The sequence below is a fragment of the Ranitomeya variabilis genome, chromosome 8 (genome assembly GCF_051348905.1).
Source record: "Ranitomeya variabilis isolate aRanVar5 chromosome 8, aRanVar5.hap1, whole genome shotgun sequence".
NCBI lineage: Eukaryota > Metazoa > Chordata > Amphibia > Anura > Dendrobatidae > Ranitomeya > Ranitomeya variabilis.
Window position 1 is genome coordinate 167,450,469 of NC_135239.1, and position 25,070 is coordinate 167,475,538.

The 25,070-nt window shown below is 43.5% G+C and overlaps 1 protein-coding gene across 3 annotated transcripts in view; it reads left to right on the plus strand.

Annotated features, from left to right (window-relative positions):
- CACNA1I (calcium voltage-gated channel subunit alpha1 I) overlaps positions 1-25,070 on the plus strand; it is a 566,555-nt gene that overhangs the window by 334,065 nt on the left and 207,420 nt on the right. For all 3 annotated transcript variants that reach the window (XM_077277427.1, XM_077277430.1, XM_077277429.1), the window contains exon 12: positions 8,779-8,934. In XM_077277427.1, coding sequence (XP_077133542.1) covers positions 8,779-8,934 — 156 coding nt within the window. The remainder of the gene's footprint in view (positions 1-8,778; positions 8,935-25,070) is intronic.

Below are 25,070 nucleotides of genomic sequence, written 5' to 3' on the forward strand. Positions count from 1 at the left end.
GGCTAGAGTATCCTGTAATAATTATAGGGGATAACTCAGGAGACTCTTTGCGTGGAACAAGACAACTATAGGATACAGTTTTATAAGTGGTAAAGTCTATATTATCACACCGTGATTCAAACAGGTGCAGAGAGAAACTCAAGTCCACAACACTTGGTGTAAATATTAACCCCTTCACCCCCAAGGGTGGTTTGCACGTTATGGACCGGGCCAATTTTTACAATTCTGACCACTGTCCATTTATGAGGTTATAACTCTGGAACGCTTCAACGGATCCTGGTAATTCTGACACTGTTTTCTCGTGACATATTGTACTTCATGATAGGGGTAACATTTCTTTGATATTACCTGCGTTTATTTGTGAAAAAAAGGAAAATTTGGCGAAAATTTTGAAAATTTCGCAATTTTCCAACTTTGAATTTTTATGCAATTAAATCACAGTGATATGTCACACAAAATACTTAAAAAGTAACATTTCCCACATGTCTACTTTACATCAGCACAATTTTGGAACCAACATTTTTTTTTGTTAGGGAGTTATAAGGGTTAAAATTTGACCAGCAATTTCTCATTTTCACAACACCATTTTTTTTTAGGGACCACATCTCATTTGAAGTCATTTTGAGAGGTCTATATGATAGAAAATACCCAAGTGTGACACCATTCTAAAAATTGCACTCCTCAAGGTGCTCAAAACCACATTCAAGAAGTTTATTAACCCTTTATGTGTTTCACAGGAATTTTTGGAATGTTTAAATAAAAATGAGCATTTAACTTTTTTTTCACACAAAATTTAATTCAGCTCCAATTTGTTTTATTTTACCAAGGGTAACAGGAGAAAATGGACCCCAAAAGATATTGTACAATTTGTCCTGAGTACGCCGATACCCCATATGTGGGGGTAAACCACTGTTTGGGCGCATGACAGAGCTCGGAAGCGAAGGAGCGCCATTTTACTTTTCAATGCAAAATTGACTGGAATTGAGATGGGATGCCATGTTGCGTTTGGAGAGCCACTAATGTGCCTAAACATTGAAACCCCCCACAAGTGACACCATTTTGGAAAGTAGACCCCCTAAGGAACTCATCTAGATGTGTTGTGAGAGCTTTGAACCCCCAATTGTTTCACTACAGTTTATAACGCAGAGCCATGCAAATAAAAAATATTTTTTTCCCACAAAAATTATTTTTTAGCCCCCAGTTTTGTATTTTTCCGAGGGTAGCAGGAGAAATTGGACCCCAAAAGTTGTTGTCCAATTTGTCCTGAGTACGCTGATACCCCATATGTGGGGAGGAACCACTGTTTGGGCGCATGGGAGGGCTCGGAAGGGATGGAGCGCCATTTTGAATGTAGACTTAGATGGAATGGTCTGCAGGCGTCACATTGCATTTGCAGAGCCCTAATGTACCTAAACAGTAAAAAAAAAACACAAGTGACACCATTTTGGAAAGTAGACCCCCTAAGCAACTCATCTAGCGTTGTGTTGTGAGAGTTTTGAACCCTCAAGTGTTTCACTACAGTTTATAACGCAGAGCCGTGAAAATAAAAAAATAAAAATTTCCCCCAAAAATTATTTTTTAGCCCCCAGTTTTGTATTTTCCCAAGGGTAACAGGAGAAATTGGACCCCAAAAGTTGTTCTCCAATGTGTTCCGAGTACTCTGATACCCCACATGTTGGGGTAAACCCCTGTTTGGGTGCACAGGAGAGCTCGGAAGGGAAGGAGCACTGTTTTACTTTTTCAACGCAAAATTGGCTGAAATTGAGATCGGATGCCATGTCGCATTTGGAGAGCCCCTGATGTGCCTAAACAGTGGAAACCCCCCAATTATAACTGAAACCCTAATCCAAACACACCCCTAACCCTAATCCCAATGGTAACCCTAACCACACCTCTAACCCAGACACAACCCTAACCCTAATCCCAACTCTATTCACAACCGTAGATGTAATCCAAACCCTAACCCTAACTTTAGCCCCAACCCTAACCCTAACTTTAGCCCCAACCCTAACTGTAGCCTTAACCCTAACCCTAGCCCCAACCCTAACCCTAGCCCCAACCCTAACCCTAGCCCCAACCCTAGCCCTAACCCTAGCCCTAACCCTAGCCCCAACCCTAACCCTAGCCCTAACCCTAGCCCTAACCCTAATGGTAAAATGGAAATAAATACATTTTTTAATTTTTTTTATTTTTCCCTAACTAAGGGGGTGATGAAGGGGGGTTTGATTTACTTTTATAGCGAGTTTTTTAGCTGATTTTTATGATTGGCAGCCGTCACACACTGAAAGAAGCTTTTTATTGCAAAAAATATTTTTTGTGTTACCACATTTTGAGAGCTATAATTTTTCCATATTTGAGTCCACAGAGTCATGTGAGGTCTTGTTTTTTGTGGAACGAGTTGACGTTTTTATTGGTAACATGCTCGGGCACGGGAGATTTTTTGATCGCTTTTTATTCCGATTTTTGTGAGGCAGAATGACCAAAAACCAGCTATTCATGAATTTCTTTTGGGGGAGGCGTTTATACCGTTCCGCGTTTGGTAAAATTGATAAAGCAGTTTTATTCTTCGGGTCAGTACGATTACAGCGATACCTCATTTATATCATTTTTTTTATGTTTTGGCGCTTTTGTACGATAAAAACTATTTTATAGAAAAAATAATTATTTTGGCATCGCTTTATTCTGAGGACTATAACTTTTTTATTTTTTTGCTGATGATGCTATATGGCAGCTCGTTTTTTGCGGGACAAGATGACGTTTTCAGCGGTACCATGGTTATTTATATCTGTATTTTTGATCGCGTGTTATTCTACTTTTTGTTTGGCGGTATGAGAATAAAGCGTTGTTTTTTGCTTCGTTTTTTTTTTTTTTTTTTTTACGGTGTTCACTGAAGGGGTTAACTAGTGATATAGTTTTATAGGTGGGGTCGTTACGGACGCGGCGATACTAAATATGTGTACTTTTATTGTTTGATTTTTTTTATTTAGATAAAGGAATGTATTTATGGGAATAATATATATATTTTTTTTCTTTATTTAGGAATTTTTTATTTTTTATTTTTTTTACACATGTGGGAATTTGTTTTAAACTTTTTTACTTTGTCCCGGGGGGGACATTACAGATCGTTGATCTGACAGTGTGCACAGCACTCTGTCAGATCATCGATCTCACTTACAGCCGTGCAGGCTGCAGCTTTCTTCTGCAGCCTGCACGGCACCCGGAAGTAATCCCTGCAGGACCCGGATGCAGCCCCGCGGCCATTTTGGATCTGGGGCCTGCAGGGATAGGAGGTAGGAGACCCTCGCAGCAACGCGATCACATCTCGTTGCTCCGGGGGTCTCAGGGAAGCGCGCAGGGAGCCCCCTCCCTGCGCGATGCTTCCCTGTACCGCCGGCACACCGCGATCATGTTTGATCGTGGTGTGCCGGGGGTTAATGTGCCGGGGGCGGTCCGTGACCGCTCCTGGCACATAGTGCCGGATGTCAGCTGCGATAGGCAGCTGACACCCGGCCGCGATCGGCCGCGCTCCCCCCGTGAGAGCGGCCGATCGTGCTGGACGTACTATTCCGTCCTTGGGAATTAGGGCCCACCCCACATGGATGGAATAGTACGTCCAATGGCAGAAAGGGGTTAAACACAGCTTAGGAGTCTATAGGAAACTTCAGAGGAAAATGCAATCAAGCAGAAAGTCTATGAAGCACAGTTATTCTTGAGGATACTTGACACGAATAAATCATTGTCTTAGTCCAAACACAGATAGATATGCTTATAAGGCAGCTCAAATCATATCTTAGCTCAACCAGGGAGGCCTTGTTAATAGTCTCAGGTTTTTGCAGAGCAGCAAAGCTTACATATCCAGCAAATGCAGATGGAAGTAAACATGAGCAGCAGATGAAGGATGATTACTGGAAACTGCTGTATGCAGCAGGAATTCAGAGCAGAGTAGCAGGATTACCACACAGGTTCACAGGAGCAGGTATATAGCCAGGGAGTAATCAGAGGTCAGGAACTGGATGCAAGGCAGAATACTCTAGCACAGACTGAAGGCTGGGATGGACTTTTATAGCAGGAAGACACACTGCACATGAGACCAAAGACGCCATCTCAGAAAAGGGCAGTAATGCACAAAAGGTAAAAAATGTTCAGAGTCCTGACAGTGGGCATGTTAATATCTGCCGATCTAATTAATGACCAGTCATGGTGTACCTTATTTCAGAAATGTTAGTCCAGTATGCTGCCTGAAGTAAGATCTTCTGCAATGAGCATGAAGGCACACACCACTTATTAGATGCTCCAGATTCATGTGCCAGATTCATGTGTTGTGCGCTACTTAATGAATCAGGCACCTCTTACTCCATTCATGTACAACACCAGTCTTAAAAAATCAGAGCCCATAAGTCTGCTTTCTTCTGAAATATCATAGCACAGTGGAACAGCATAACAGGATCACCCTTCTCTTTGAGCACTAGGCTCTTCTTCGGCCATGTCAGACCTCCATAATTTCCCCTCAGCTGTCTTCCAGAAAACTGTCAAGTCTTTGTCCCTTCACAGCCTCTCATGTACAATGGCGACACTTGGCCATAAAATATATGCTATAATATATGTACAGGACATGATTAATGACATCTAAGTAGTCCTTCAGCAAACTTGTAGCTCTTAAAGGTTTATTCTGATCTTCGAAGATTGATAGTGTCAGATTGATAAATTACCATATATACTCGAGTATAAGCTGAGATTTTCAGCCCAAAAAAATGGGCTGAAAGTGCCCCTCTCGGCTTATACTCGAGTCATGGAAGGCGGGGGGGGTCGGCGGGTGAGGGGGAGCGACGCCTGTCAAATACTCACCTGCTCCCAGCGCTCCTGACACTGTCCCCGCATGTTCCACGGTCTTCAGGCACGGCAACTTCTTCCCCTGTTCAGCGGTCACTGGTACCGCTCATTAAAGTTATGAATATGGACTCCACTCCCATAGGGGTGGAGCCGCATATTCATTACTGTAATGAGCGGTGTCACATGACCGCTCACTACAGGAAGAAGCTGCCGCTCCCGGAGACCATGGGGACCGCGTCAGGAGCGCCGGGAGCAGGTGAGTATGTCATATTCACCTTTCCGCGTTCCACCGCCGCCTCGTCTTCCGCGTCCTCTGCAGTGACTGTTCAGGTCAGAGGGCGCGATGACGTACTAGTGTGCGCGCCGCCCTCTGCCTGAACAGTCAGTGCGGAGATACGGGACGCTGAGGAGCAGCGACGAGAGGTGAGTATGTCATTTTTTTTTAAAGTGCAGCAGCAGCATTACATGTGGCACAGTGTTATATGGAGCATCTATGGGGCCGTAATGAACTGCATGGAGCATTATATAGGGCATCTATGGGGCCATAACTGCATGGAGCATTATATGGAGCATCTATGGGGCCGTAATGAACTGCATGGAGCATTATATAGGGCATCTATGGGGCCATAACTGCATGGAGCATTATATGGAGCATCTATGGGGCCGTAATGAACTGCATGGAGCATTATATGGAGCGTCTATGGGGCCATAACTGCATGGAGCATTATATGGGGCATCTATGGGGCCATAAAGAACTGCATGGAGCATTATATGGAGCATCTATGGGGCCATAACTGCATGGAGCATTATATGGAACATCTATGGGGCCATAAATAACTGAATGGAGCATTATATGGGGCATCTTATGGGGCCATAAAGAACTGCATGGAGCATTATATGGGGCCTATTTTGTATGGAGCATCTTAAGGGGGCCATTATGAACTGTATGGAGCATTATATGGGGCCTATTTTGTATGGAGCATCTTATGGGGCCATAATGAACAGTATGGAGCATAATATGGGGCTCCTGATTCAATATGGATATTCAAAAACACAACCTACTGATGTCTCAGTTAATTTTACTTTTATTGGTACCTATTTTTATTTTTGACATTTACCGGTAGCTGCTGCATTTTCCACCCTCGGCTTATACTCGAGTCAATAAGTTTTCCCAGTTTTTTGTTGCAAAATTAGGGAGGTCGGCTTATACTCGGGTCGGCTTATACATGAGTATATACGGTAAGTACTTTTGCAATTTTCTGCTTATGAAAATTGGCAGCTGCTCTTGACATATTAACACTTTTGTTTCCAACTCGTTGCCTCGAAGACCAACCATCACTGTGGTCTAGCTAGCTGAAGTTGGCGGGTTTTAGAAGAAAATAGTGTTTTCCAGCCACCCCACCTGGCTGTTATATAGGCCAAGCCCAAGTATAGTCTTGGTGGTTGTGTATATAGACCATCTAGTGGCTTATTCTGTGGTATCTACTGTAAAGAAAAATAAAGAATGAACAGTAAAATAAAAATGTCTGCTCAATAAATTGTTTCCATTGTTGAATGTTGAAATAAATACTTTTCTCCCATTGTCGTGTGTGGATGACATTTAACTTTTCTTAAGTTTGTTGTTATTTTATTTTGATACCTGTCTTACCTATTGTGCTTTGTGGTAATTTACCTAATTATTTTGCTATAACAGATTAATTGCTAGTATTGTCTAGATTGTTCATCTATTCCGTATGCAGTGTAAATTAATTAAATCTGCATTAAAGCACATTTTAAAAGAATCAAATTGCAGTTCTCAGTTTTCGACAGCTGCTTCCTCATTTATAAATAAAAACATAATTTTTCAATATAAAAAAATCTGCAATATGTTCTGGTCTTAATGTATTAATTTTCACGTGTTAAGGGAAAAAAGCAGAAGTAAAATTATGCAAATGTACATTATAGTTAATTAATAGTGGTACTTTGTCGAAGTTTATATTATATTTATATTAATTATATTACAGTCATTTTACATAACGTTGTGTAACTTTTAAAATGGGATTGTTTAATGGGGTTTTTTAAGGCCACGTTCGGAAAGAAAGCATTTACTGCAGACCTCCAGCCACGAGTTTCATCAGTAATTTCTGTAAGAGTTTCATCTGAGTTTTATTACAGTTTGGTCTGAGTTTCATCTGTTTTTCTGATACGTGAAAAAAAATAAAAAAAGTATCTCCACCTTCTCCTATCGAACAGTCCATGAAAATTGGACTGCACTCGAATGTCAACTGAGCGCTGACCTTTTTTTATGGACGCGTAGACTTGCATTGCCAACTTTGAGCAAACATTTGGATCAAAATAGGGCATGCCTCCATGATTTTTCATGGAACACTAGGTCTGCAAAAAATCACAGACATGTGAATGTCCCCATTCACTATCATAGGTATGAGTGCTATCTAAGAAAAGCACAGATTTTACTAGTTTTAAAAAAACAGACATCAGTGATGTTAGATCATCGTTTCACCAGTATTTGGTCAGTGTGTCAGTTTTTACCATCAGAGTCTGGTCAAAGTTTCTTCAGTTTTTCTCTGATGAAAAAAATAACTAATGGGGGGTTTCTCAAGCTTCTCCTGTGAAACAGTTCATGAAAAACAGATATCACCTATATGGCATGTGGTACTGTCTGATTTTTTCATAGACATGCGTTGACAAGTTTGATATGAGATTAGATAAAATTCAGACATGTTTCCATGATTTTGTACTAACCACTCGGTCGATGAAAATACTTGTATTCAGTTGTATGAAAAAGTGTTTGCCCCCTTCCTGATTTCCTATTCTTTTGCATGTTTGTCACACTTAAAGGTTTCCGATCACCAAACAAATTTAAATACTAGACAAGCAAACACAAAATGCAGTTTTTAAATGAAGATCTTTATTATTAAGGGAAAAAGAAATCCAAACCTACAAAGCCCTGTATGAAAAAGTGATTTAAAAGCTTCTCCTATACTTTGAAATGTTAAACATGTACAGGTGCTTCTCACAAAATTAGAATATCATCAAAAAGTTAATTTATTTCAGTTCTTCAATACAAAAAGTGAAACTCATACATTATATAGAGTCATTACACAGAGTGATCTATTTCAAGTGTTTACTTCTGTTTGATATGGCTTAAAGCCAATGAAACCCCACAAGTCATTATCTCAGTAAATTAGAATACTTTATAACACCAGCTAGAAAAATGTTTTTAAAATACAAAATGTTGGCCTACTGAAATGTATACTCAGTAAATGTACTCAATACTTTGTCGGGGCTCCTTTGGCATCAATTACTACATGCGGCGTGGCATGTAAGTAGCCTCTGGCACTGCCATCACTGATTATGGAAACTTCACTTTCATTTATGTGCTGTATACCTTTTTTTCACTGATAGAACACATACCCATTATAATTTATGGTGCTACTAACATATGTTTTTTTACATGGACCATGTGTCCGAGCAAAACTCACAGAGACATGTCTATTTTTTGGGGTATCATGGATGAAAAGAGCCAATACAAGTCAATGGGTCAGTGAAAAATGTATGTAACACAAAAGTGGCATCTGTGTGCTGTCTATACTTAGCATTGCAAAGTATATGAGAAGCTTTGACATTTATTTATTTATCCATCTGTGAATAACACTTATGACTGATGGTAAAAATGAACACATGGATGACACACCGATGGTAAAAATGGACACACGGACCATACACTGATGATACACTGATCTAACACACAGATGACACCAGTGCCATGTCAGGTTATAGGTTGACCTCAGTGGACTTATGCCAACCTTTAACTTAAAAAGCTATGAAACTATAAGATGCCTTTTTTGCCCTGCTTGTAATCCAACTATACTTTTACTGATTAAAAATGTATGTCTTGTATAAGTCTACAATTCAAATGCACTGTATTGTCTTTCGACTTTCCCCTAGATCTTGACACAAGAAGACTGGAACGTGGTGCTGTATAATGGGATGGCCAGTACTTCTCCTTGGGCTGCTCTCTACTTTGTGGCCTTAATGACATTTGGGAATTATGTCCTCTTCAATCTACTGGTTGCTATTTTGGTTGAAGGATTTCAAGCAGAGGTAAAATGATAATGTATTTATTATTTTTTTCAATTATATTATTATACACTGCCAAAGTCTATTGGTGGAGACGGAGAACTGGACCATTTGGAAAATACGTCTAAAGTTTCATAAACAGCGTCCAGTTTTCAGAGAAATTAAAGCATACTGATAGAAATTATAATTTGGCAGCATGTAGGATACAATATTGATAGCAACAAACGTAGATGGAGTGAAGGACTTATTACGGAGTGTCAAAAGGGAAAGCTCGAACATGGGACTGCTACTCAACACAAAGAAGACAAAGATATTGACTACTGCTAGGTATGACGGGCACACATTTGAGAGGTATGGCGACAAACTGGAAGTTGTAAAGGACTTCAGACTACTTGAATCGATGACCATTCAAGAAGCATCAACGTCACCGGAAGTCAATAGGAGAATAGATATGGGCAAATCATCAATCAAGACACTTGACAAGGTCTTGAAATCGAAGAACATTTCACAGGCAATGAAATCACGGTCCGTTCATAGTTTGGTCTTTTCTGTGGTAGCATACGGATGTGAAACCTGGATAATAAAGAAACAAGACAGAAGAAGAAGCTACACCTTTGAAATGTAGTGCTGGAGAAGAATGTTATTAATTTCATGGATGGCAAGAAGAACAAGCAAATCAGTTTGGGAACAAATTAAGCCAGACATGTCAGTGGAAGCAAGGATCACCAAACTACGACTTGCCTACTTTGGACACATCAGACGAAGAGAACAATCACTGGAGAAGGACATCATGGGTGGAAGAATAGAAGAAACAAGGTGAAGAAGAAGACCAGCAACTCGATTGCTTGATAAAATCGAGATAACAGTGGAGAAGACCCTGGTGGACCTATCTAGGTTTGACCAACATCAATCTTCCTACAGATCGTTCATCCATCAAGTTGCCATGGCTCAAGATCGAGTCAAAGGCCATTAAAGGAGGAAACTTTTTTACCTAATTAGTCTTTCCAGTTGTAACAGGGATTGAAAGAACGCTGTCAAATTATCCATAAACACCGAGCATTACTATTTTAAGAGCCACTCACTAGGTTTCCTGAAATATGCCGTTTGTAAGTCTTATGCTAAATCAAAGCAGTTTAACTGGGACTGACATTTATTTTGTCTCCATTTCTCATACATAATGAAGTGCGATATATTTATTCATCATTCCTACATTAGTGTTTTCTTCCACTGGCCTGTCTCATAGCCTCAGATTGCTATTGTGATACTGATTACAAGGTCACGCTTCTCAAGATGCAGCCGTGACGTAAACTAGGAGATCAGATGTTCAGGTATTGTTGCAATCAGAATGGCAAGGCTTGCTCATTTTATAGCTCTGCCATTGTAGTTAGTGGTCTTTATGTCAACGTATTTCTACATGGCAGGCTCAAGTATCCACATACTGTTTGGAACAGAATACCTGAATATTCTAAAACCAAGCAAGGTATAAAAGCAAGAAAAAAATATATCTATTTATGAGGTTTAGTGGCAAATGGCCTAATTGTTAATTAAACACATTTCACTCGTGTCCAGGTTGTTCCAGGGATATAAGTCAAGCTTGATGGCACAGCTGCATACACGATCATTAATGTGCATTAAAAGGATTTAATGTTTAAATAGCCAGCAATTACAAGTCTCTAATTATAATTAGTTTCAACCATATGTTACGTGGGAATAGCTCAGTCCGTTTTCCCACTGGCATTTTTGAGCAAATCTTGTCCACAATTGCTTAAGTGGAAAATATTAAAATGACCTTATTGGTATGCATAACACAAGAGTCTTCTGTTGTGTGGCAGGGTCAAGTGTTTCATTCATAAAGTGCTTGGCACTCCAGGGTCAGCATCAATTTACTGTAATAAATTTAGATCTAGCCAGTTATGACACCCAAAGGCAAATTAAAGGGAATCTGTCATCAAGTTTTTGCTACCTCATCTGAAAGCAGCATAATGTAGTAAAATAGACCCTGATTCCAGGGATGTATCACTTAGTTTACTGGGTGCAGCAGTTGTGACACAGATGTAGCATGTAGGAGAGTTCAGAAAGCTTTCCCTGCCCACGCCAAAGCTCTCTATGTACATTGTATATTTATAGTTACCTGCTAATTAATGCTGGGGGCGTGGTTGGACTAGGTCTCACGTGGGACCTAGTCCGGCAGTAATAATCCCCTGCTGATAAAACACTCATTGTATTGAAACAGCAGCACACAGCCTAATAAGTGAGACATCGCTGAAATCAGTATCTCAGACCCTACCTCATGCTGCATTCAGATTCCATAGCAAAACCCTGCTGACATATTCCCTTTAAATAGACCATAGGCAGTGGATTTTTCACCCAAAAATGTCAGAATATTTGTTTGCTTTTCATGGAACATAAATAATTGCTAAAATAAAAAGGTCAACAGATTTGACTGCTCCTCCATGAGATAGCCTCTTGATTATTTTTGTTCTCCTTTCAGCCATGACCACTATCACAACTACAGGTTTTCTGCTCAGATATTTTTGGCCTTTCTACCGTCACCCTGGCCTTGATAGCAACACAAATGAATTCAGACCAGACCCTTAAATTAAAGGGGTTGTCTAAGACCTCCAAATAGCTCATCATCTCTCATCCCAACCTATCAGCTGTTTGCAGGTCAGATTTATACAATGTAAGGAGCCAGAACAGTACAGCTCCGCACACTATGTAGTAGCCATTCTTGGGTACAGCAGCTCAGCTCCTATTCACTTCAACAGGGGATAAGCTGCAGTACTTGAGAGTCACTACTGCACAGTTCATGGAGCTGTACTGATCTAGTGTAGCGCCTGCCAGGGCCTAGGGGTACTTGGTACTGGGACTGGTAGCCAGTAAAGGGGTAGTCACAGTGGCAGTGACCAGGTCTGTGGCCCTGGGCGTCCAATAAAAGGGGATTTGAAATGAGAAATAAAGTTTGTTCATGATGCTTAATCGGGTCCACTGGGGTGATGGTACTGCATCAGAAATGGTATGACTTCCCACAGGTGAAGCTGGGTCCCAAGGCATCACAGTGTAGTAGGGACAGATGGTAGATGGTGTAGAAAGAATCAGAGGACACAAGGTTGCAGTCCTTTACCTTTTTACTGGTGTAAAGGTACCTTCACACGAAACGACATCGCTAGCGATCCGTGACGTTGCAGCGTCCTGGCTAGCGATATCGTTTCGTTTGACACGCAGCAGCGATCAGGATCCTGCTGTGATGTCGCTGGTTGCTGAATAAAGTCCAGAACTTTATTTGGTCGTCCGATCGCCGTGTATCGTTGTGTTTGAAAGCAAAAGCAACGATACCAGCGATGTTTTACACTGGTAACCAGGGTAAACATCGGGTTACCAAGCGCAGGGCCGCGCTTAGTAACCCGATGTTTACCCTGGTTACCAGCGTAAAAGTAAAAAAAACAAACAGTACATACTCACCTGCGCGTCCCCCAGCGTCTGCTTCCTGACACTTACTGAGCGCCGGCACCTAAAGTGAAAGTGAAAGCACAGCGGTGACGTCACCGCTCTGCTGTTAGGGCCGGAGCTCAGTCAGTGTCAGGAAGCAGACGCCGGGGGACGCGAATGTAAGTATGTACTGTTTGTTTTTTTTACTTTTACGCTGGTAACCAGGATAAACATCGGGTTACTAAGCGCGGCCCTGCGCTTAGCAACCCGATGTTTACCCTGGTTACCCGGGGACCTCGGCATCGTTGGTCGCTGGAGAGCGGTCTGTGTGACAGCTCTCCAGCGATCAAACAGCGACGCTGCAGCGATCGGCATCGTTGTCGCTATCGCTGCAGCGTCGCTTCGTGTGAAGGTACCTTAAGGCAGCCACAGTCCAGGGTACGGATCACAGGTGCTGGTGTGGTCCGGCCGGCTTGAAAGCGATTCAGGAATCCCCCTAAACAGGTGGGGTTGGAAGCCTTCCTCTCTGCACTGTGTTGTAGTCCCTTGCTGCCTTAGGCCTCACACAAGGTCCTCACTCTCTCTATGTCCCCCTTTAGGTAGGACACTTCCCGCATGACAGGCAACTCGAGCCTTTTTACAGGGTCTCTCAGATGACTCCGGGGTTTATGTGTTACTGTGACTTCGGATATTAATAGTGGACAGGTGACTTGCAATCTGCTGTCCACCGGTTTCTGCTGTGGGGCATGAAGTTACCCCCACAACTCGGTCTTCCGGCCACTGGTTCCTGTGCTTCAGCGTGGAGGAAGCTCAGTCGCAGCTTCCCGCCAGCTCTTCACTCTCCGTTGCTTCTCTTCCTCCTTTACTCTCTCTACAAACTGTCCTGTTCCTTTCTTTCCTTTCCAGGAGCTGCAGAACACGGTCTGCACGACCCCTGCTTTCCTCACAGTAGCTGCAGATCCTCACGTCTGCATGGCGCCTACTGGCTTCCTGAACTATCTGACAGACTACTCTACTTTCCCTCCAGTCAGAATATATATAGGGGAGCCCCCACAAACTGGATCAGAGCTCCCCTTCTGGCCTGGAGTAAGAACATGTTGCATGTTTGTGATACCTGTTAAATGGATCCTTCCTCGCTACCAAGCATGGCATCACCCTCCCCGAGAGGAAGGCAATACCACTGTAACAACCAGCTACCTGGGGTGTTTCACTAGCATTAATGATAGGTCAACAATATCATAAGGTTGGACAATGAGATTAAAATCGTGCTCATGCCCTCTTCATTTAGCCCTGGTATGAGGGCTATCTTCCATAACTAGTATTGCCTTCATAGATGGAAGCTGACTGTTCTGCTTTCACACACAATTAAAAAATAATGGAAATGTTATAGATACATTAACTGCTGGGTAAGTATACATATATACAGATAGTCTTTGTTCAATGCCAACAGATGAGTAAAAAGGAATAATGATGATAAAATTCAAAAAACAGATTCTTCTTTTCGCTAACATCACCTGTCATAAACCAGTTAGCAAGACTCCTTACACATTAGCATGTTAGCCGATTCCGTTCGGCTTACTTTAGTTTAATTTTTATAAGGACACTTAAAGGGAACACTATTAACCTGCAGATATGGGGATAATCTTCTGGCTCATAATGTTTAAAAGCTGTGCAGCTCCTGCACTGAGAGCCCCGCTGCCAGGAGCAAATTAACTTTATTCCTCCCAGCAGCCTCCAAATAGGCGCAGCTGGCGCAGCTTTGGTTACCATTCAGTGCATAATGAGGGGCAGCTGTCACCACGTCCTGACACTGACTGATAGCCGGATCAGTACTTATAGTAACATAGTAACATAGTAACATAGTTATTAAGGTTGAAGGAAGACTTTAAGTCCATCTAGTTCAACCCATAGCCTAACCTAACATGCCCTAACATGTTGATCCAGAGGAAGGCAAATAAAACCCATGTGGCAAAGAGTAAGCTCCACATTCGGGAAAAAAATTCCTTCCCGACTCCACATATGGCAATCAGACTAGTTCCCTGGATCAACGCCCTATCAAGGAATCTAGTGTATATACCCTGTAACATTATACTTTTCCAGAAAGGTATCCAGTCCCCTCTTAAATTTAATTAATGAATCACTCATTACAACATCATACGGCAGAGAGTTCCATAGTCTCACTGCTCTTACAGTAAAGAATCCGCGTCTGTTATTATGCTTAAACCTTTTTTCCTCCAGAGCAGAGGATGCCCCCTTGTCCCTGTCTCAGGTCTATGATTAAAAAGATCATTAGAAAGGTCTTTGTACTGTCCCCTCATATATTTATACATTAAAATAAGATCACCCCTTAGTCTTCGTTTTTCCAAACTAAATAGCCCCAAGTGTAATAACCTATCTTGGTATTGCAGACCCCCCAGTCCTCTAATAACCTTGGTCGCTCTTCTCTGCACCCGCTCCAGTTCAGCTATATCTTTCTTATACACCGGAGACCAGAACTGTGCACAGTATTCTAAGTGTGATCGAACTAGTGACTTGTATAGAGGTAAAATTATGTTCTCATGAGCATCTATGCCTCTTTTAATGCACCCTATTATTTTATTTGTCTTTGTAGCAGCTGCCTGACACTGGCCACTGAATATGAGTTTGTCATCCACCCATACACCCAGGTCTATTTCATTGACGGTTTTGCCCAGAGTTTTAGAATTAAGCACATAGTTATTCATCTTATTACTTCTACCCAAGTGCATGACCTTACATTTATCCCCATTAAAGCTGATTTGCCATTCATCAGCCCAAGCTTCTAGTTTACATAAATCATCCTATAATATAAAATTGTCCTCCTGTGTATTGATTACCCTGCAGAGTTTAGTGTCATCTGCAAATATTGAAATTCTACTCTGCATGCCCCCTACAAGGTCATTAATAAATATTTTAAAAGAATTGGGCCCAATACTGACCCCACTGCTAACCTCGACCCAGTCCGAGTGTGCTCCATTAATAACCACCCTTTGTTTCCTATCCCTGAGCCAGCTCTCAATCCACTTACACATACTTTCCCCTATCCCCATTATTCTCATTTTATGTAACAACCTTTTGTGTGGCACCGTATCAAAGGCTTTTGAAAAGTCCATATACACTACGTCCACTTGGTTCCCTTGGTCCAGTCCAGAACTTACTACTTCGTAGAAGTTGATCAAATTAGTCTGACATGAACGGTCCCTAGTAAACCCGTGCTGATACTGGGTCATGAGGTTATTCCTCTTCAGATACTCCAGTATAGCATCCCTTAGAATGCCCTCCAGGATTTTACCCACAGTAGAGGTTAAGCTTACTGGCCTATAATTTCCGAGTTCAGTTTTTGTCCCCATTTTGAATATTGGCACCACATTTGCTATACGCCAGTCCTGTGGTACAGACCCTGTTATTATGGAGTCTTTAAAGATTAAAGATAATGGTCTATCAATGACTGTACTTAATTCCTGCAGTACTCGGGGGTGTATCCCATCCGGGCCCGGAGATTTGTAAATTTTAGTGATTTTTAGACACCGCCGTACTTCCTGCTGGGTTAAGCAGGTGACACTTAATGGGGAATTTTTGTTATCACTGATCATATTGTCTGCCATGGGATTTTCTTGTGTAAATACTGATGAAAAAAAGTCATTTAGCATATTGGCTTTTTCCTCATCCTCCTCCACCATTTCACCCAGACTATTTTTAAGGGGGCCAACACTTTCATTTTTTAGTTTCTTACTATTTATGTAGTTAAAGAATATTTTGGGATTATTTTTACTCTCTCTGGCAATGTTATGATCCTAGTGGTAGAGGATCTCTGGCAAGTCTGCAAAAACAAAGGAACTGCTCTAGGGAGGTGGAAACTGGGCTAACCGCATACCTGATCCTAACACACAACTAAAAGTAGCCGGTGAACGTGCCTACGTTGATTCTAGACGTCTCGAGCCAGCCGGAGAACTGACTACCCCTAGAGAGAAAAATAAGACCTCACTTGCCTCCAGAGAAATTAAACCCCAAAGATATAGAAAGCCCCCAACAAATAATAACGGTGAGGCAAGAGGTAAACACAAACGTAGAGATGAACTAGATTCAGCAAAGTGAGGCCCACTAATCTAGATAGGCAGAAAATAGAAAGTGAACTATGCGGTCAGCAGAAAACCCTGCAAAAACATCCACGCTGAATATTCAAGAACCCCCACACCGACTGACGATGTGAGGGGAGAATATCAGCACCCTAGAGCTTCCAGCGAGCTAGAAAATCACATATTGATCAGGCTGGACAAAAACACTGAAAATGCAAATGATCCAAAGAATGCAAACAGGACTTAGCTTTTCTTGCATGAGTCAGATGGCAAGGAATCAGGAGGAGACCAAATAGAACTGAATACATCGATTCCAGGCAAGAGACTGAGTCCAAAGGAGGACTAAATAGGGAACACCCACAGCTTAATGAAACAGCTGAAGCCCAGGCCAGCAGAAAGACATGACTCATACAATACCATTAGTGACCACAAGAGGGAGCCCAGAAACACAATTCACAACAGTACCCCCCCTTGAGGAGGGGTCACCGAACCCTCACCAAGACCCCCAGGGCGATCAGGATGAGCAGCGTGAAATGCATGAACCAAATCAGCCGCATGAACATCAGAGGCAACAACCCAGGAATTATCCTCCTGACCATAGCCCTTCCACTTAACCAAATACTGCAGTCTACGTCTAGAGATACGAGAATCCAAGATCTTCTCTACTACGTACTCCAACTCGCCCTCAACCAAAACCGGGGCAGGAGGCTCAACAGCAGGAACCACAGGCACCACGTACCGCCGCAACAAGGACCTATGGAACACATTATGAATAGCAAATGACGCTGGAAGGTCCAAACGAAAAGACACCGGGTTAAGGATTTCCAAAATCTTATAAGGACCGATAAAGCGAGACTTGAACTTAGGAGAGGAGACCTTCAAAGGAACATGCCGAGAAGACAACCAAACCAAATCCCCAATACGAAGTCGGGGACCCACACCGCGTCGGCGGTTGGCAAAACGCTGAGCCTTCTCTTGTGACAATTTCAAATTGTCCACCACATGGTTCCATATCCGCTGCAACCTATCCACCACAGAATCAACCCCAGGACAGTCAGAAGGTTCAACCTGGCCCAAGGAAAAACGAGGATGAAAACCAGAATTGCAGAAAAAGGGTGAAACCAAAGTGGCAGAACTAGCCCTATTATTAAGGGCAAACTCGGCTAGTGGCAAAAAGGTCACCCAATCATCCTGATCCGCAGAAACAAAACATCTTAAATAAGTTTCCAACGTCTGATTAGTACGCTCGGTTTGGCCATTAGTCTGAGGATGAAAAGCCGATGAGAACGACAAGTCAATACCCATCTTAGCACAAAAGGATCGCCAGAATCTGGACACAAACTGGGATCCTCTGTCAGACACAATATTCTCAGGGATGCCGTGCAAACGAACCACATTCTGAAAGAACAAAGGAACCAAATCGGAGGAGGAAGGCAACTTAGGCAAGGGCACCAAATGGACCATTTTAGAAAAACGATCACACACCACCCAGATGACCGACATCTTCTGAGACACTGGAAGATCCGAAATGAAATCCATGGAAATGTGCATCCAAGGCCTCTTCGGGATAGGCAAGGGCAAAAGCAACCCGCTGGCACGAGAACAGCAAGGCTTAGCCCGAGCACAAATCCCACAGGACTGCACAAAGGAACGCACATCCCGCGACAAGGAAGGCCACCAAAAGGACCTAGCCACCAAATCTCTGGTACCAAAAATCCCAGGATGCCCCGCCAACACCGAAGAATGAACCTCGGAAATAACTCTGCTGGTCCATCTATCAGGGACAAACAGTCTCTCTGATGGGCAACGATCAGGTCTATCAGCCTGAAATCTCTGCAGCACTCGTCGCAAATCTGGGGAAATGGCAGACAAAATCACTCCCTCTCTGAGAATACCAGCCGGTTCTGAGACTCCCGGAGAGTCAGGCACAAAACTCCTAGAAAGCGCATCAGCCTTCACGTTCTTCGAACCAGGCAAGTATGAGACCACAAAGTCAAAACGGGAGAAAAACAACGACCAACGAGCCTGCCTAGGATTCAGACGCTTGGCAGACTCGAGATAAATCAGATTTTTATGATCAGTCAAGACCACCACACGATGCTTAGCTCCCTCGAGCCAATGTCGCCACTCCTCAAATGCCCACTTCATAGCCAACAACTCCCGATTACCAACATCATAGTTCCGCTCAGCAGGCGAAAATTTTCTGGAAAAGAAAGCACATGGCTTCATCTCAGAGCCATCAGAGCTTCTCTGCGACAAAACGGCCCCCGCACCAATCTCAGAAGCATCAACTTCAACCTGGAAGGGAAGAGAGACATCAGGTTGGCGCAAGACTGGCGCTGAAGTAAACCGGTGCTTCAGCTCCGGAAAGGCCTCCACGGCCGCAGGAGACCAATTAGCAACATCGGAACCTTTCTTGGTCATATCCGTCAAAGGTTTAACTATGCTAGAAAAATTAGCGATAAAACGACGGTAAAAATTAGCAAAGCCCAAGAACTTCTGAAGGCTCTTAACAGACGTGGGCTGAGTCCAGTCATGAATGGCACGGACCTTGACTGGGTCCATCTCCACAGTAGAAGGGGAAAAGATGAAACCCAAAAAAGAAACCTTCTGTACTCCAAAGAGACATTTTGAGCCCTTCACAAACAAAGCATTATCACGCAGAACCTGAAACACCATCCTGACCTGGTTCACATGGGACTCCCAATCATCAGAAAAAAACAAAATATCATCCAGATAAACAATCATAAATTTATCCAGATATTTTCGGAAGATATCATGCATGAAGGACTGAAACACAGAAGGAGCATTAGAGAGTCCAAAAGGCATCTCCAAGTACTCAAAATGACCCTCGGGCGTATTAAATGCTGTTTTCCATTCATCTCCCTGCTTAATGCGCACAAGGTTATACGCACCACGAAGATCTATCTTGGTGAACCAACTGGCACCCTTAATCCGAGCAAACAAATCAGACAACAAAGGCAAAGGATACTGAAATTTGACCGTGATCTTATTCAGAAGACGATAATCTATACAAGGTCTCAAAGACCCGTCCTTCTTGGCCACAAAAAAGAATCCTGCACCAAGAGGAGAAGAGGATGGGCGAATATGTCCCTTCTCCAAAGACTCCTTTATATAACTCCGCATCGCGGCATGCTCTGGTACAGATAAATTAAAGAGTCGCCCCTTAGGAAATTTACTACCAGGAATCAAATTTATAGCACAATCACAGTCCCTATGAGGAGGAAGGGCACTGGACCTGGGCTCACTAAATACATCCTGGTAATCCGACAAAAACTCAGGGGTCTCAGAAGGAGTGGAAGAAGCAATAGACACCAATGGAGTATCGCCATGAACCCCCCGACAACCCCAACTTGACACAGTCATAGCATTCCAATCCAAAACTGGATTATGGGACTGTAGCCATGGCAGACCCAAAACGACAACATCATGCACATTATGCAGAACAAGGAAACGAATCACCTCCTGATGTGCAGGAGTCATGCACATGGTCACCTGCGTCCAATACTGAGGTTTATTCTCCGCCAATGGCGTAGCATCAATTCCTCTAAGAGGAATAGGAATTTCCAAAGGCTCCAGGACAAAACCACAGCGCCTGGCAAACGACAAATCCATCAGACTCAAAGCAGCACCAGAATCCACAAAGGCCATGACTGAGTAAGAAGATAATGAACAAATTAAGGTCACAGACAAAATAAATTTAGGCTGTAAAGTACTAATGGCGACAGGATTAACAACTCTTTTTAAGCGCTTAGAGCATGCTGAGATAACATGTGTAGAATCACCACAGTAAAAACACAACCCATTTTGACGTCTATGATTTTGTCGTTCGGCTCTGGTCAGAATTCTGTCACATTGCGTAGAATCAGGTGTCCGTTCAGACAGCACCGCCAAAGGATTAGCAGATTTGCGCTCCCGCAAACGCCGATCAATTTGAATGGCCAGAGCCATTGAATCATTCAGACTTGTAGGGGTAGGAAACCCCACCATCACATTCTTAATGGCTTCAGAAAGACCATTTCTGAAATTTGCGGCCAGGGCACACTCATTCCATTGAGTAAGCACGGACCATTTCCGAAATTTTTGACAATACACCTCAGCATCGTCCTGACCTTGAGAGATAGGTAGCAACGCCTTTTCAGCCTGATTTTCAAGATTAGGCTCCTCATAAAGCAAACCAAGCGCCAGAAAAAACGCATCAACATTCCCTTTTGGCCTGGAATACTGTTATGATCCTAGTGGTAGAGGATCTCTGGCAAGTCTGCAAAAACAAAGGAACTGCTCTAGGGAGGTGGAAACTGGGCTAACCACATACCTGATCCTAACACACAACTAAAAGTAGCCGGTGAACGTGCCTACGTTGATTCTAGACATCTCGAGCCAGCCGGAGAACTGACTACCCCTAGAGGGAAAAATAAGACCTCACTTGCCTCCAGAGAAATTAAACCCCAAAGATATAGAAAGCCCCCAACAAATAATAAAGGTGAGGCAAGAGGAAAACACAAACGTAGAGATGAACTAGATTCAGCAAAGTGAGGCCCACTAATCTAGATAGGCAGAAAATAGAAAGTGAACTATGCGGTCAGCAGAAAACCCTGCAAAAACATCCACGCTGAATATTCAAGAACCCCCACACCGACTGACGATGTGAGGGGAGAATATCAGCACCCTAGAGCTTCCAGCGAGCTAGAAAATCACATATTGATCAGGCTGGACAAAAACACTGAAAATGCAAATGATCCAAAGAATGCAAACAGGACTTAGCTTTTCTTGCATGAGTCAGATGGCAAGGAATCAGGAGGAGGCCAAATAGAACTGAATACATCGATTCCAGGCAAGAGACTGAGTCCAAAGGAGGACTAAATAGGGAACACCCACAGCTTAATGAAACAGCTGAAGCCCAGGCCAGCAGAAAGACATGACTCATACAATACCATTAGTGACCACAAGAGGGAGCCCAGAAACACAATTCACAACAGGCAATGAGTCTCTCTGTCTCAATCTTTGCTGCCTTGATTTCCTTTTTACAGAATTTATTTAATTTTTTGTATTTATTTAATGCCTCCTCACTACCTACTTCCTTTAATTCTCTAAATGCTTTCTTTTTGTCACTTATTGCGCCCCTTACAGCTCTATTTAGCCATATTGGTTTCCTCCTATTTCTAGTATGTTTATTCCCATACGGTATATACTGTGCACAGGTCCTATCCAGGATGCTAATAAACGTCTCCCATTTTCTTTGTGTATTTTTATGTCTCAGGATATCGTCCCAGTTAATTGCACCAAGATCCTCTCTCATCTGTTGCAAATTTGCCCTCCTGAAGTTTAGTGTCCTTGTAACCCCTCTACTACACATCTTATTAAAGGATACATGAAAACGTATTATTTTGTGATCACTATTCCCCAAGTGACCCCCAACACTTATATTTGATATGCGGTCTGGCTTGTTGGTTAATACTAGGTCTAGCAGTGCCCCCCTCCTTGTTGGGTCCTGAACCAGTTGTGAAAGGTAATTGTCTCTCATAGTTGTCAAAAACCGATTACCTTTGCTGGAACTGCAGGTTTCTGTTCCCCAATCTTTTTCAGGGTAGTTGAAGTGTTATGACCCCAATGGCGAGGGTCTCAGAGGAACGTGGAAGTCTGCAGAGTACAAAATTCCAGCTCATAGGGCAGTGGTAACTGGGTTGACCATATATCTACTCCTAACGCCAACACTAGAAGTAGCCGGGGATCATTCCTACGTTGATTCTAGATGACACGCGCCAGCCGGAGAATCTAGCTACCCCTAGTAGAGGAAAACAAAGACCTTTCTTGCCTCCAGAGAAGGGGACCCCAAAGCTGGATAGAAGCCCCCCACAAATAATGACGGTTAGGTAAGAGGAAATGACAAACACAGAAATGAACCAGGTTTAGCACAGAGAGGCCCGCTTACTGATAGCAGAATAAAGAAAGGTAACTTATATGGTCAACAAAAACCCTATCAAAATCCACACTGGAAATTCAAGAACCCCCGAACCGTCTAACGGTCCGGGGGGAGAACACCAGCCCCCCTAGAGCTTCCAGCAAAGGTCAGGATATAGATTTAGAACAAGCTGGACAAAAATACAAAACCAAAACAAATAGCAAAAAGCAAAAGGCAGACTTAGCTGATATAACTGGAACCAGGATCAGTAGACAAGAGCACAGCAGACTAGCTCTGATAACTACGTTGCCAGGCATTGAACTGAAGGTCCAGGGAGCTTATATAGCAACACCCCTAACTAACGACCCAGGTGCGGATAAAAGGAATGACAGAAAAACCAGAGTCAAAAAACTAGTAACCACTAGAGGGAGCAAAAAGCAAATTCACAACAGTACCCCCCCCTTAGTGAGGGGTCACCGAACCCTCACCACGACCACCAGGGCGATCAGGATGAGCGGCATGAAAGGCACGAACCAAATCGGCCGCATGAACATCAGAGGCGACCACCCAGGAATTATCCTCCTGACCATAGCCCTTCCACTTGACCAGGTACTGAAGCCTCCGCCTGGAGAGGCGAGAATCCAAGATCTTCTCCACCACGTACTCCAACTCGCCCTCAACCAACACCGGAGCAGGAGGCTCAGCAGAAGGAACTACAGGCACAATGTACCGCCGCAACAAGGACCTATGAAATACATTGTGAATAGCAAACGACACAGGAAGATCCAGACGAAAAGATACAGGATTAAGGATTTCCAATATCTTGTAAGGCCCAATAAAACGAGGTTTAAATTTGGGAGAGGAGACCTTCATAGGAACAAAGCGGGAAGAAAGCCATACCAAATCCCCAACGCGTAGTCGGGGACCCACACCGCGGCGGCGGTTGGCAAAGCGCTGAGCCTTCTCCTGTGACAACTTCAAGTTGTCCACCACATGATTCCAGATCTGCTGCAACCTATCCACCACAGAATCCACCCCAGGACAGTCAGAAGGCTCCACATGACCCGAAGAAAAGCGAGGATGGAAACCAGAGTTGCAGAAAAAAGGCGAAACCAAGGTGGCGGAACTAGCCCGATTAATAAGGGCAAACTCAGCCAACGGCAAGAATGTCACCCAATCGTCCTGATCAGCAGAGACAAAACACCTCAAATAAGCCTCCAAAGTCTGATTGGTTCGCTCCGTCTGTCCATTAGTCTGAGGATGGAAAGCAGACGAAAACGACAAATCAATGCCCATCCTACTACAAAAGGATCGCCAGAACCTGGAAACGAACTGGGATCCTCTGTCTGACACAATATTCTCAGGGATGCCGTGCAAACGAACCACGTTCTGGAAAAACACAGGAACCAGATCGGAAGAGGAAGGCAGCTTAGGCAAAGGAACCAAATGGACCATCTTGGAGAAGCGATCACATATCACCCAGATAACGGACATGCCCTGAGATAGCGGAAGATCAGAAATGAAATCCATGGAGATATGTGTCCAAGGTCTCTTCGGAACAGGCAAGGGCAAGAGCAAACCGCTGGCACGAGAACAGCAAGGCTTAGCTCGAGCACAAGTCCCACAGGACTGCACAAATGACCGCACATCCCTTGACAAGGAAGGCCACCAAAAGGACCTGGCCACCAGATCTCTGGTGCCAAAAATTCCCGGGTGACCTGCCAACACCGAGGAATGAACCTCGGAAATGACTCTGCTGGTCCACTTATCCGGGACAAACAGTCTGTCAGGTGGACAAGACTCAGGCCTATCAGCCTGAAATCTCTGCAACACACGTCGCAGATCCGGAGAAATAGCTGACAAGATAACTCCATCTTTAAGAATACCAACAGGATCAGCGACTCCAGGAGCATCAGGCACAAAGCTCCTAGAAAGAGCATCGGCCTTCACATTCTTTGAACCTGGTAAATACGAGACAACAAAATCAAAGCGGGAGAAAAACAATGACCAGCGGGCCTGTCTCGGATTAAGGCGTTTAGCAGACTCGAGATACATCAGATTTTTGTGATCAGTCAAGACCACCACACGATGCTTAGCACCCTCGAGCCAATGACGCCACTCCTCAAATGCCCATTTCATGGCCAACAACTCCCGATTGCCCACATCATAATTTCGCTCGGCAGGCGAAAACTTCCTAGAGAAAAAGGCACAAGGTTTCATAACAGAGCAACCAGGGCCTCTCTGCGACAAAACGGCCCCTGCCCCAATCTCCGAAGCATCCACCTCAACCTGAAAGGGAAGTGAGACGTCAGGCTGGCACAAAACAGGCGCCGAAGTAAACCGGCGTTTCAACTCCTGGAAAGCCTCCACGGCAGCAGGAGCCCAGTTAGCTACATCGGAGCCCTTCTTGGTCATATCCGTCAAAGGTTTCACAATGCTAGAAAAATTAGCGATAAAACGACGGTAGAAGTTAGCGAAGCCCAAGAACTTCTGAAGACTCTTAACTGACGAGGGCTGAGTCCAATCAAGAATAGCTCGGACCTTGACTGGGTCCATCTCCACAGCAGAAGGGGAAAAAATGAACCCCAAAAAGGGAACCTTCTGTACACCAAAGAGACACTTTGAGCCCTTGACAAACAAAGAATTTTCACGCAAAATTTTAAAGACCAACCTGACCTGCTCCACATGCGAATCCCAATTATCAGAAAAAACCA